The 14,152-nt window shown below is 42.2% G+C and overlaps 1 protein-coding gene across 1 annotated transcript in view; it reads left to right on the top strand.

Annotated features, from left to right (window-relative positions):
* The first annotated feature begins 8,791 nt into the window (after positions 1-8,791).
* DACH1 (dachshund family transcription factor 1) overlaps positions 8,792-14,152 on the top strand; it is a 437,658-nt gene continuing 432,297 nt past the window's right edge. Inside the window, exon 1 of the mRNA XM_070408964.1 lies at positions 8,792-10,070. Within this exon, the coding sequence (XP_070265065.1) occupies positions 9,238-10,070 (833 nt within the window). The 5' untranslated portion in view covers positions 8,792-9,237. The remainder of the gene's footprint in view (positions 10,071-14,152) is intronic.

Raw genomic sequence — 14,152 nt, forward strand, 5'->3', positions numbered from 1 at the left:
ATTTTCCTAAATTAGCTGGATATTAAAGCAGAAATGAGCATATCTAAAATTTTGTTACTCTTCAATATCCTGGTCTGAATCAAGTCATATGTGGTTTGAGAATGAGCAGTTTACACGATTTGGGAACAAAGGAAATGGGTGGCATAATATAGAGGCAGCTTTAATTATCCAGTTGACATTTATTGAGCACCCAGCAAGCGCAAAGCATTATAGTAGCTGTTTGAAAGGAATAGAAATGACTTGAGACCACCTGAAGAGAAACATATCAACAAGTGTGAAAGCATAAGATAATTGCCTTGCCCATTGGAATGCATGGTGACAGTTATTAGGACACACAGGATTAATCAGCAAAGATTCCTGGATGTGCTGAATTTTGAGCCAATCGTTCAATTATAAATACTGACTTACGCAGGAAAGAGTCATTTTCTTTAGATCCTTCCCTAACTACACAAGTATGGATAGGCTGGACTTCTGAATGAACCGAACTCTTGTTCAGAAACTAAAATAACTTTAGGACATATGAGGAAAGCATGTGCCTGGGGTTGGCAAGTGTGCAATCTTCTTCCCTCCTCCCCCTCCAATGCCATTATACTCAGAGAATCTATACTTTATGTTAAACAAGAGTAAAGGCCTGTGAAGAATTCATAGGTAGCAATTCCTTACATAATGCCCTGTCAGTATCCCATGGTCTCCTCCTGAAAACTGGTGGAGTGAGGGGTTGAATGGGAAAATTTATTCAAGTAAAAAATTAACAAATTACAACCTGGCACAGACATTATTAGTAGAGGGTTGCATTGCTATTAGTACCGGTCATTTTTAAAAGTTAATTTCTAAGTTTAAAACGGGCCAAGTATATCCTCAAAGCCGTTGTGTGCATCCTTTTCCATTGCATTGTTTAAAGAAGGCACTTCGGTTACAAGATTCAACCTTTGCTAAAACATAAAGCTGAGACAATCACAACAAAACACCTCCCCCTTAAAACTAACACTTCAGAGCCTGTGAAATCAAAAGAAAAATTCTTTCTCTCCTCCCTAGTCCCACAGCCCCTCAGGATTTTAAATGGTAATGACCAGTTCATTTGAGAAAATGGCATTTTAGTGCTTCCCTTCACAAGCTCTTAAGGCGGATAAGGTGTCTTTTTTCCCAGTGATGTGCACCTCCTTTTGTTTTCTGGCATTACTGGAACTGACCTGGCATGGATCACTGGGTGAACAGGCGATCTTAAACACTTCTCATATAAATTACTGGTTCCTTTCCAAGTGCAATTGCTCACAGAGTAATACACCATTTTACAACTCTGATAGCAAAGTCTCTTCGTTCTATCGGCTCCTCCCCCACCCCCAAGAAATGAACAGACAAAAAGTGATGGAGATGTGAACCTCAGAAATGTACATTCTGGTTTAACCTCGAATATATACACAGTGTGCAATTTGGGATCCTTCAATTCTCCTCTCAAACCTTCTTTTCCTGCTTTAAAAGCCATCAGCAAAAAATAAAAATGTCACACTCTACATATGTGGACACTATAAAAAGCAAAGCAGTAATAAATATGGAAGTCTACTGAAGTGTCTTTTCAAAATTTTCCAGAAAACAATGCTTACATTTTATGACCCGCATTTGTTAGGTAGAAAGGACACATCCTGCTTCCATGCAAATGAGGCTTACCATTAATTGAACACCCCAAGAATCACCGGATGCTAATGATGGTCACACTTTCCAAGCCATTGTCTTTTTTTCCCATGAACTCTAAAGACAAGGTATGTTTTTCCTGACAGTTGACTCGGATCAGAGCTTGCAGTATTGTATTTCAGGTTGTGGCTCTGTAAAACCCTGTAACTTTCTTTGAAGTTAAACAGTGTCAATCTGTTTCCATGTCTGAATAACTCTTAGAAGAGCCTGCCTGACCCAAGTCAACTCTTTGAAACATACTATTTCCCCATAATTGATGTTCCAAATGAATGTCCTTTCATAATAAAATGTGCTGGAAAACAAAACAGCTTTGCATCCCGCACAAGTTGCATCATAATTAAATTTTATTTTATCCCATCGAGGCCTGCTAAATGTTGAGCAAAATATAATTTTAAGTAATTTGTTTGTATTCTTATCTGTAGGAGTTGGAAATTAACAGCGTTGCTAGTTTGCGTTTACTGTTAAGCCTGGAGAGCAGAGAGATTGCTTTGCAAACATTACAGTTATTATGTCTGCAGTTGGTACTCTTTGTATAAATTATTGATCAGCCAGCTTATTTTTCTTTCTGCTTAATGGATATTATAGCATAGCCGTTTACAACGCTATAGTTAAGGTTGTGTCAGCACTTCCATTATAATAAACCCTCTGTTACAGGGGGTTTATAACTTGTTGTAAAAATTTGCTCTGGGCTGAAACTTGACATACAAGATCTCAGGCTGGAAGGTGGCAATTGTTCTTCTTTCAACTTTTTAAGAAATCTTTTTGTTCTGAAGGGTAATAAACAAATAAACAGTATTCTCTTTTAACAATCCTGAACTATCTGACTTCAAATAGAACAATTTTATAGGCTATTTATTACACAATGACCTCTTCTTTTATTTAATAAAGCAAAGAGAAGGGGCCAAGATAAGTTAAAACAACAACAACAAAAAGCAGACAGTGAATCAATAGAAACTTTTATAGTCAGGTTTAGTACATTTCTTCTAACATTACAAATTATACAATACTTTGTTTTAATATTAAACATGCATTCACACTACACAAGACTTCTTCCCACCCCCATTCCCAACTGTGTATCTGTCAGGCAGTCCATGTCTAAATACTGACCTTCTTTAGAATAAAATGAGTTTTATGTTATTAAAAGAGAGAGGAGTAAGAGAATTAGGAAATGCTAGGAATGCAAGGATGCAATTAAAGATAGGATATTTATTAAAAACTAGGGATTTAAATATCTGGCTGACTTTTTAACCTTACTTCAACCCAGTATGTCATTCCTCTCACAATGGCCTGATTTAAGAGATGGAGGGAATTAATCTCAATTTATATTATTCTAGTTGCTGCTTCCTCCTACAATCCAAGTCTAAAATGATCTCACTGTTTGTTTTGTTATCGAATATTTGGCTGTGCAACACAATACCAACCCACAGATGGAATTAGGACACTTACACAGGAAGTAAGTACTGATGGGCAAGTATAACTAAATTATCATAAGGAGTTCACCTCTTCTCATGGAAATAATGCAGTTTGGAGACAGAAAAACAATTCCATGATGATTCTTTTTTCTTTGTAACTCTTTTTTCTCTACCCTCTGGGTAGAGAGATTTCTTAAAATGTGCTTCATAACCAGCCACATGTCACCTTCATTCTGAACCAGGAGAAAAATGGGTGAGAAAAGAAGATTAGGGAGGGAGCAACAGTGGTGCCAAAACAAGCCATTTTGCTTTAGATAAGCGGTTCTCAACCTGTGGGTCGCGACCCCTTTGGCGGTTGAACGACCCTTTCACAAGGGTCACCTAAGACCATCCTGCATATCAGATATTTACATTATGATTCATAACAGTAGCAACGTTACAGTTATGAAATAGCAACAAAAATAATTTTATGGTCCGGTCACAACATGAGAAACTGTATTTAAAGGGCCAAAAGGTTGAGAACCACTGCTTTAGATCATTGCTATGGCATTCAGTATACTAGACAGTCCATGCATTCCCAAACTGCAAAACAAGTCCATGTTATTTGTAACCATTTTCACCACTTCTTTATTAAGAATGAGATTCTGTAACATTAAGTTTGAGTACTGCAGGTTAGAGTGTGTTCACCTTGAGCTCCCCACCTTCTGTCCTTTGGGTAATTTATCACCAAGCTCTCTGCGCCTGATTAGAGAATGTAGCAGTGAGATAAAAGTCGTACTCCTTGCTCTGGAAAAGAGGCAGGCAATTGGAAAAAAGAGGGAGACTGTGGAAGTGAGAGTCACTGAGAGACAGAAGTTGGAACCCTAAGTGGAGAGGCAGAGAGAAAAAGTGCAAAAGTAGCGAAGTCTTTACTTAAGGCAGCCTGGGCTGAGCTGATTGGTGAGGCCGTGTGTCTGAGTTAAAAAGGCTTGAGAGAGTTACTTGGCATAATTTCTCCGTCTTCAATGATTTACTACTGAAGTGCAAACATCAATTTTGGACTCTCTCCTGAGAAACGTTTAACAAAGTCAGTGAACTACTGGTACCCTGATATCTTTCTAGATTTGCCAAACTTAGATAGCTCTTTAATAAACCTCTGCCTGAAGTTTATCTCAATCTTTTCTCTGCTTCTTCTCCTTCTATTAAGGACACAGGTCCATCAGTAAATATGCAGATGTTAAAATAATCTTCCTCTTTACTTCTTTCTTCGTTGTGATATATCTTAGAATTGTTCAGAAGTGCACTCTATTGTTAAAGCTATTTGTGCCGGGTGTGCTAATGCACTCTTTGATTGAGTGAATTAGCAGTCATAACAATCTGGCAGTCTGGCCATAGAAGTGTGCTCAAATTGATTTGTGTTATGGCTGGACTGGAAAATCTAGTGTTAGTTGTTTTTTGCCCTGGGGCATTGTTCGTACGAAACTCCACTTTTCATTTAATTTTCCAATACATTTTGAAAGATGGAAATGTTTGTGATCAACATTTGATCCACTTGCATTATTTAAAAAAAAATTCTGAAAGTAATTTCTGATTCCAAAAAACCTTGCTTTCAATTAGAGTAAACATAATTAGAGTGACGTCGTGCTCAGAATGGTAAGTCTGCCTTTGAATCTATTAAGCATGTTATCTCCTTGTCCTGTCACTAAAAGGGATTCAGTAGATATCTAAAGTATACATCTGTATTTTTCTGTGCATGCTTCTAATTGAACTTGGCAAAAAATTAAAAGGATAAAATTGTAATGACCCTTTTCTTGTTGCCCTATCTGCATATGCTCAAATTGTTTTTGTATCGTTTAGTGATGCTATAAAAAAAAAAGAGGATACTCAAAGCTTTCAGGAAATTTTGAGATATGCAAGAAACACATTCAAATATGTATTGCCAGTTAATCATTTTAGGTTTATATTCTAGGAAATATGCATTTTTCAATCTTTTTCTTTCAAATAACTGTATCAGTTGCTATATTGAAATTCTGAAGGTTTAAAGACATGAATTACCCTGGCTTTGTCAATATTTGTATCTTTCTGACAATCTTCTGCTTTGCAGTCATTTACCAGAATTATAACGCAGCATGAATAAACCTAAAAATGACTATTGATTACAGAGAAAGCTTTGTGAAATCATTTAGTCAGTTTCCCCATTTGAGAAATCATTGAATAAAATAGGTCAATATATAAGGATGAAATGGATGTAATACAATGCCATGCCCCCTTGAGTTATAAAAAGGTCAAAAATAAATCCCCATGGAATTCATGATTTTATACTCATAAAATAAAATGATACTTACCAAATTCCAACTACAACAAGTCCACCTTTCTACATATTTATTCTTCTTTTTTTTAAAACCACAGGTTTTGAAAGTATATGTTTATGTTTCCCTGTTTCAATAGAAGCATTTCCTTGTCACTGCCCCTTTTAACCAAATAGGATGCCCTCATCTTCCGACTCAAGTGCCTCTTGTCATCCCAGGTATTCACGGGGACTTTAGCGGCAACAGCTACTCTGTATTTTCTTACTGTCTCCTGCAACCTTACAGCTTTTCTCAAAACTGCATTTCGTACTGCACTGAACTCTGCATCCCGGGCCGATTTTTGTTAATAGATGGTGAGACCTGAGACCACTCTATTAGTTCCCATTCATAGGGATCTTGTGGGGGGCAGGGGAGGAGGAAGGAGAAAGAGGAGAGGAGGGGCCAGAAGGGGGCAGAGGGAGGGAAGAAAATACCTTCCCTGAACTGGTACAAGCTCAGCTTCAAAGGATATCCTAGGAAAGAAATTAAAGACTTCTTAATTAGTGCAGCAATTAAGCTTTCTTGGTAGCATTTTAATCAGCAGAGGCCCTATCAAAGGACAAACAGAACGATTTGCAGGTCTTTGAATTTTAAACAGTCTTATTGATTTCAGCACAATACGTCTTCACAAAACACAGGGAGAAATTTCTAATATCAGTTACAGTACTTTGAGTTTTGCTTATGCAAATTGAGTGCAGGTTGGAAGAGATGAGAAGGAGGGAGAGGACCTGAAACAATCAAAGACGTAAAACAATAAATAAACAAGACAGAAGCGTTGAAAGCTAAAAATGCAATGGAAAGAGGGAGAGTTTGAAATTTCCGAGGAGTTGACTTATCTGTTGTTAAATACTGTTTGCCTTAATCATTGAAAACATTTCTAAAAGAAAAAAAAATCTGAAAAAAATGTCAAGGCTTTTCTTTCCTATATATTTTAATTTGTATTATAGGCTTTTTCTGATCCTATTGTTTGATCTGAGGAGTGAGTGATAGTTCCTAGAAACAGTTTAGAGAGCAGAGGTGGGGGGAGAAAGGAGGAAGCCCCCATTCAGGTGGGGGCAAATGCACAGAGCCCTGCTTCTAAATACAGCACGTGCTGCGAGGCACAGGTTTCCCTGCAGAAAATGTGGAGTTTGCTTCCAAGCAGAGTGGGATTATGGTTTGGTCAGCTATCATGACTTCCCATCTGTGGCTTCTGAATGTGGCAGCTATTGGGTGAGTGACGGTTCAAGGAAACGTGAGAAATGAGAATGGTAAGGGCAGATGCAGGGCACTTAATTACCATTTATTTTCCATTTGCAGATCTAGAATCTAAAATGAAGAAACTGTAGTTTAGTGTTCTTAAGACTATGCCAAAGTTTATTACAGTTGTGCCTGCGATTCCAAAATAAAATTAGTTTTGGGGGGGCTTAATATCTTCTTTCTCTCCTTCATCCATTAACATAGTAATTTGGCATATTTTAAAGGTAATATTTTCCAAAACATGCATAGACACCTAAAGAGGTGTTTTGATGTATGTGCTGTATATCAAATCTTTATTTTTAAATAAGAACAGATGTGAAACACAGAAAATTAAGATAAGTGATTCTGAATATGTTAAAATACATTGGCCAAGTAACTATATATTGACTAATAATTTATTAAAATAACTAGGCCAAAAAACTGTGTACACTTTAGCTATATTTGTAGAATTGTATCTACTTTTTGGCAACAATCAATTTTCTGAATTCTTATGACCCAGGAAAGCCTCCTGATATAATTGCTACACCCCAAAAAGTTTAGCATAAACTTAGACAAATCAGTTAACAGTGTAATATTTCTCTAGCTATTCCCACCTTTTAACACTAAACTTCAAAAAGCTTAAAGAATTGAAATTATAAAGAGAAATGTGATGATTTCAATGCCAAAATGGCAGAAACTTCATTATAAAATTTATCAATACTGTGAAACTGGTGCTAATAGTTTATGTTTAAAATCTGTTCAAAGCTATAGCATTGTTTTTATCTTGTGAAGTTAGTGAACATGTGTAGACAGGTTTAGAGCCCAATTATTTAAGGTTCCTAGAGATATACACAGAGAAGACTGACCTACACTCAAATCATATGCTGGTCAGAAGCCCTTGAATAAATACCTTCATGCAACAAGTTAGAAAAGGAAGGAAAGGAGAGGAGACAGCAAGGAGGAAGAGTCAGTCTAAATTCAGCCCAATGTTTTTAAGATAGCTACCCTTTCTGTCTCACAAGTCAGGCAGTAAGCTTTGTTTCTGTTCTTTTCATTATTTACAAAACACATTTGCACTGACAAACTGAATAGGACCTTCCCAAATAGGAATATAATAAGTATCCACATAGCATTAGCAACTGACCTTGGGTCTGAAAGGATGTAAAGACAGTTGATAACTGTGCAAGGCAGGTGAATTAATTATAGAGTTTTAGGTAAGAAAAATCGGTGTTTTCTTCTTTTTTACTTTCTAAATCTTAAAAGGTGCCTGAAGTCTCCACATTCTCTAGGCATAAGAAGCATGCTGACCTCCTCTTGGGGCAAAAGTGAAGTTATTCTGAGCGATCCACATCAGGGCAAGCATTTCTTTCCTTCCACAATCTATTAGGAAATAAGGAATTGGATAGAGAGCACCCCATTATTCTCAAGCGATCCCACTGACTTTTCCCCCACAACTTGAAAACTGTGCTCGCATTTTCACTATCTTTATCCAAGTAAATAATTTAATAGATAAAATACACGCTTTGCTTACATGTGAATTTTTCTCAAAATAATTTCTTAATAATCATAAAGTGAGGGCACGTGCTTTCTTTTACATCTCATTAAAAAGAAAAAAAGAAAAAAACAAACGGTAGAGATGTATCCTAAATCCTTGAAGGACAGATTGAAGCGCTCCGGCTCCTCTTTAAGTTGGCAGGCGGTGGCTTCGTGGGTTTTGGAAAAAAAACAATAGGAGTCATCGCAGCCGAAATGGAATAGGAGACGTACAATCTAACGGTAGTGGAAGAGAAGTAGATGATCTCTCCTTTTCCTATCGCCACTTCAGTGTCTCTGGCTTTTCCTCTCTGTGCCTCCCTTAGTTTCTTTCCTTACCCCCCTTTCCCCATACCCCCCCCCCCCACGCACACCCGCCCCTTCCCTCCTCCTTCGCTTGCTCACTCGTCTCTCCCCCCCCCCCCCCCCCCCCCCCGCACCCTCACCCCCTCCTCGCGCTCGCGGAGTCTCTGCTCCGAGTTCCTGGTTGGATAATTTGGGTTAATACTAGTGAGTGAGGTTTTTGCGGCTTCAAAGGGTATTTCAAGTTTCCGGAGCTCCTCCCCTCTGCACCGTGTGACAACAACAACTCGTCCAGCCGGCAGCCTGCACTTTTCAGCTCATTTTCTCTCTGTCATTCCCCTCTCAATCTTTGATCAATGTACTTGCCAGGGAGAACCCAAGTCCTCAAACCTCCTCCTTTTCACCTTCATCTTTAACTTTGTGCTAGAGCGGGACCCACACAACAACAGCCGACCCTCCCCGCCCGCCCCCCGCCCCCCCCAAACCAACCCCCGCTCCCAGCCCCCGGAGAGGACTCGCATTTCGACTTGCGGGACACTTTTGTGCGTTTCTCTCCAGAGCGCCTCTCGCGCTCACCCCTCCTGCGCTCGCTCTTTCTTCCCCTCACCTCCTTCTCTCCCTTTGCTCCTCGTTCTCTCCCGGAGTTGTTGTTGCTGCCCTAGTTCCTTCTCTCCCTTCTCCCCCTCGCCCTCCCTGGGGTGTGTGGCAACTTTCCCCCTCGCTTCTCCGCCTCCGGGTTCCCCTTCTATGTGACCATGGCAGTGCCGGCGGCTTTGATCCCTCCAACCCAGCTGGTCCCCCCTCAGCCCCCGATCTCCACGTCTGCGTCCTCCTCCGGCACCACCACCTCCACCTCCTCGGCAACCTCGTCTCCGGCTCCGTCCATCGGGCCCCCGGCGTCCTCCGGGCCAACTCTGTTCCGGCCGGAGTCCATCGCTTCGGCGGCGGCGGCGGCGGCGGCCACAGTCCCCTCCACCGGCGGCGGCGGCAGCGGAGGCGGCGGCGGCAGCGCTGGCAACGGAGGCGGCGGAGGCGGCGGCGGTGGCGGCGGCGGCAACTGCAACCCCAGCCTGGCGACCGCGAGCGGCGGCGGCATCAGCGCTGGCGGCGGCGGCGCCTCCAGCACCCCCATCCCCGCGAGCACCGGCAGCGGCGGCGGCAGCAGCAGCAGCAGCAGTAGCAGCAGTAGCAGCAGCAGTAGCAGCAGCAGCAGCAGTAGCAGCAGCAGCTGCGGCCCCCTCCCTGGGAAACCCGTGTACTCGACCCCGTCCCCAGTGGAAAACACCCCCCAGAATAATGAGTGCAAAATGGTGGATCTGAGGGGGGCCAAAGTGGCTTCGTTCACGGTGGAGGGCTGCGAGCTGATCTGCCTGCCCCAGGCGTTCGACCTGTTCCTGAAGCACTTGGTGGGGGGCTTGCACACGGTCTACACCAAGCTGAAGCGGCTGGAGATCACGCCGGTGGTGTGCAACGTGGAGCAGGTTCGCATCCTGAGGGGACTGGGAGCCATCCAGCCCGGAGTGAACCGCTGCAAACTCATCTCCAGGAAGGACTTCGAGACCCTCTACAATGACTGCACCAACGCCAGGTAAAGGGGGGCGGGGGAGCCTCCGCCACCCGGGGTCCCTTCCCACCCTCCTCCTTCCCCTGCCCCAGCTCCTTTCCAGATGCCGCTCGCTCCGCGCGCCCGCGAGCCGCGCGCCCCGGGGAGTGCGGCCCTCCGTGCCCTGTCCTCGGGGCTGACCGGCCGCTCCCGACCCTCAGAGAAGTTGCCACCTCGCCCAGCCCAGATCTCGTTCTTCCCGCCCGGTCCGCCCCTTGTCCGCCTGCCCACAGGGACTTGGCTGCTGGGGTACGCGGGAACCCCAAGCCTGGGGGCGGAGGGGAGGGGAGGGAGGAGGACGGTGCCTTTCCAGGAGTCACAGTCCCTCCCCGGGCCGCCCCAGCGTCTGTGGTCCCCGTTCAGCGCGCTGCCCTGGTGTGCGCTCCCTCGGACCCGGGCTCCACCGGGAGCCCAGGGACACCGGCGGGGCTTGTCTGCGGCACCGAGTGGTGTCCGGGGGGCGGGGGAGGTCGTGACCCTGCCAGGCAGGGTTCGGGAAGCGGGAGGACACGCTTTGGGTGAGGGGCCGGAAAGGTCGTCTCGGGAGTGGGCCACTTGGAGGTCGGGAGGGGAAGGACCGCAGAGGCCATGGGCCCCGGGCAATCCCGGGGGACCCGCTGCGAGTTCAGCCCCAAACCCTGAAGGGAAGCCTGCCGAGGGGAGGGGTCTGTGTGTGCGCGCATGTGTGCGAGTGTCCGCGTGTGAGCGTGTGCGTGTGCAAAGCAGATAATACGTTTGCCCCGGGGCAGATGCAAGGGGGCCGGCAGGTTTTCTTCTGTAAGGGGAGGTGATCGGGTGCCTGTGACTCTGGGAAACTGAACTGGAGACGTGGGCAAGGAAGACCACAGCTCTCACTCTCTCCCTCGCTCGCTCTCTCTTTCTCAACAAACTGCCCTTTCTTTGCTTTTCTTCTCTTTTCTCTTTTCTTTTCTCTTCTTTTCTCTTCTTTTCTTTTCTTTTCTTTTCTTTTCTTTTCTTTTCTTTTCTTTTCTTTTCTTTTCTCTTTTCTTTCCTTTTCTCGTCTTTTCTTTTCTTTTCTTTTTCTTTCTCCTCTTCTCTCCTCTTCTCTCCTCTTCCCTTCTCTTCTCTTCTCTTCTCTTCTCTTCTCTTCTCTTCTCTTCTCTTCTCTTCTCTTCTCTGTCTTCTTCTCTGTCTTCTCTTCCTTCTCTTAAATTTAAGGTTAGTAGCTCAGGAATGAGCAGGTGCAGGCTTTGCGCTGGGATGCTCTTTGGATCCCTGTACTGGAGCCTGAGTGGTGGCTTCCCCATCCCAGCAAAGCGCGCGAATCCTGGAGGCCAGAGGACCGGGAGCCGGGCCAGACGAGTTTTATGCTAATGAACGCTCACTGGGGGAGGATCTACCCAGAGGGGGCGGGAGTGGGGTAACTTGTCAGTTTCGGGGTAGAAATGGCCATTTCGCCCGCTTTCACAGTTCTCTTTGTCCCCACGGTTCGCTGCGGAGCGGAAAGTTCAGTTGTCAGGAGAAAGCGAGTAGGGAAAGTTGGAGACCAGAAGCGGGAGCGTGAGAACTCCGCGCAGAATCTGCGCGGAGACTTCCATGTCCTCCCAATAAGTTTAAAGACCGGGAGAAGGAACAGAGCTTTACTCTTTTAGGGTGTGTGCCCCTAGTAGGACTAGGGAAACTGAGGTGGGAAGGAGAGAGGGGTAGGACGCGACCAGCACGAAACCGAGGTGGAAAAGCGAACTCTTTCTTGGTAGAAAAAAGAAGACTCCTGGCTAGTGCCCCCAAAGGCTATAAGACAAAAAAGATCAACTCCGACTCAACAAACGTCCCATCCTAACCTAGCCAGAAACTTTTCGAGTTTATTGACCATTATTTGCGTGGGGTGTGTGGGGGGCGAGATGGATGTGTGTCTGTGTTTTTGAACCTTTATTTCAACTATTTTGGGGCGAATGCTCAGAGCGCGCGCGCGTGTTTACTGACGTGCGCGTGTCCAAGAGTATGGACAGGTGGCAGTAAAGATTGAGGGGGAATCTTGATCACTAAACGTCATTTACGGAGATAATTGGAGTCCTTGGACGTACAGAAGATAACACATTTGCCAAAAATCCTTTGTTACAACTATTAGAATCAGGGCAGAAAATTGTTCCGGAGGAGTTGTTATACAGAATGCTGGCTGAAATTTGAAGCCAGTTAAGATGTGATTGTTATAAAATTGTCTATTCTATCCAGTAAACTGTGAAGCACCTACTGTTTTTCTCTTTAGTAATCGAATCACTGTGCTCTGGAATCCCTCTTTGTGTCTTTCTTACAGCATGCACTGTACTAGATAATTAATGGCCATTTCACATAACACAAAAAAATTGCTATAGAAAACTTCCTTCAATGACTGCAGTGTTATGATCAATGTAAAGCAGGTAGTGTTACACCTCTTACAGTTATTCCCTTGTCGTTGTGTGTGTGTTTCTGAAATTTTTGCTTAGACTTTGAAATTGATGTCCTCTCCACATGAATGGGGAATATTCTTAAAGTTATTGGCAACATTTCTTAGTGGGCTTTTTTTTTTTCTTTCTGAGGTTAAAAATTGCTCCCTGGACTTTTAGAGCCAAGATAAGTTAACTCCAGTAGAACTGTTTATCCCTTCAAAAATATATTATTCATACTCTAATATACTTCAATCACCTGGTCTTTCAATTCAGTATGTTACTCTAAAACTCTCTTTCAGGTTATTTTTAAATGATACCTGGTAAGTTTGTGGAGTTACTTTTGCATTTTGATCTTTTATCAACTACAGTAGTTGCTGAAACCCGTTAACCTTCGAAGATGTGTAATTGCAGATATCTACCTAGGTTTTCCTAACCCTGCCAATGACTAAGGAAAAAGAAAACTTATCATTGAACTCTCTTTCACCAAAATATACTGTTTATAGTGTAATGCATTATTATTTTACACGATAAGTGCTATTGTCTTATTTCTTAACTTTAAAAGTAATACCTAAAATATCTGGCATCTTGAATTTTAAAAACTAAAATTACTTTTTTTTTCATTCAAGTCCAGTTTATGCCTCTGCGATTAAGATCTTTTTTCATTCACTTAAATATATTGATTTCTTTCATTCTGGTTTCTTTCTCTGGCTACTTAAGAAACTAAAAGAATAATGTATGCAGAGGATAAGAGAAATTGTACAAAAAATAAAACTCTATAAAACAGTATATGCATAGTGTATAAAAACATTAAATTTTAGCACTTTCAGCTTTTTATAGAACATTATCTAATTATGTGTCTTGATAGCATTCATATACCAGGGAATCTGAGGAACCAAAATTATGTTAAAGAAAAGAAAGGTTCAAAAACTTATTCAAAGTGGCTCAGTAAGTTAGTAACAAATCTTAGGATGGTTTTAATTTGCTTGGGGCTATTGCATCAGTACGCTGTCTATGAAAACTAGAATAAATGTTGGAGCCTTCTGTCATTACCACAAGGAGATGAAACAGACTATCACCTGCTTGATAGTAAGGCCAGTAGTAAGGGTCTCAAAACATGAAAGAAAATAGAAAGAAATATATTTAAAAGTTGTCAGAGGACCAAGTCTGACCTTGATCAGCTTCCTTCAATTATTATTTTTAAACTAAACACTAGTTGCATGAACTTAACTGTTGCAACAGAGGTCACTTAATTAATTGGTAAGCATTAAACAACAGCAAAAAAAGAAATTATGTACATGGTCATGTCTCTGTAGAAGTCAATCTCTTATTTATAGTTTTGGGTTAGGATGCAAATTTTCTGTGACTTCAGGTTTTCAGAAGTGAATCTTCTTTATTTTATCTAAAATAGTTATTTTATTTTTTTAGTATCGCCAGAAGATGATTTTGTCTCAGGATCTTTCAAACCAGATTGTGATTTTGGTACTATGTAGCCTTAGATTTGTAGAGTTTTAAACTTGAATAGATCCCAGTTAGTTTTATCAGATATTTTATATGCATATAACATATATTCACAAACAGTATTCTTTTGTCTTAAAAGTTAATACCATTCATAGACTGCAAATCCAAAGACTTTGCAAGTCTTTTTTAGTTAAGTAGTAATATATGGATGCAATTTTAATA

The sequence above is a fragment of the Myotis yumanensis genome, unplaced genomic scaffold, assembly GCF_028538775.1.
Source record: "Myotis yumanensis isolate MYYU_CA2020_CCGP unplaced genomic scaffold, mMyoYum1.0.hap1 SCAF_3, whole genome shotgun sequence".
Classification (NCBI taxonomy): Eukaryota; Metazoa; Chordata; class Mammalia; order Chiroptera; family Vespertilionidae; genus Myotis; species Myotis yumanensis.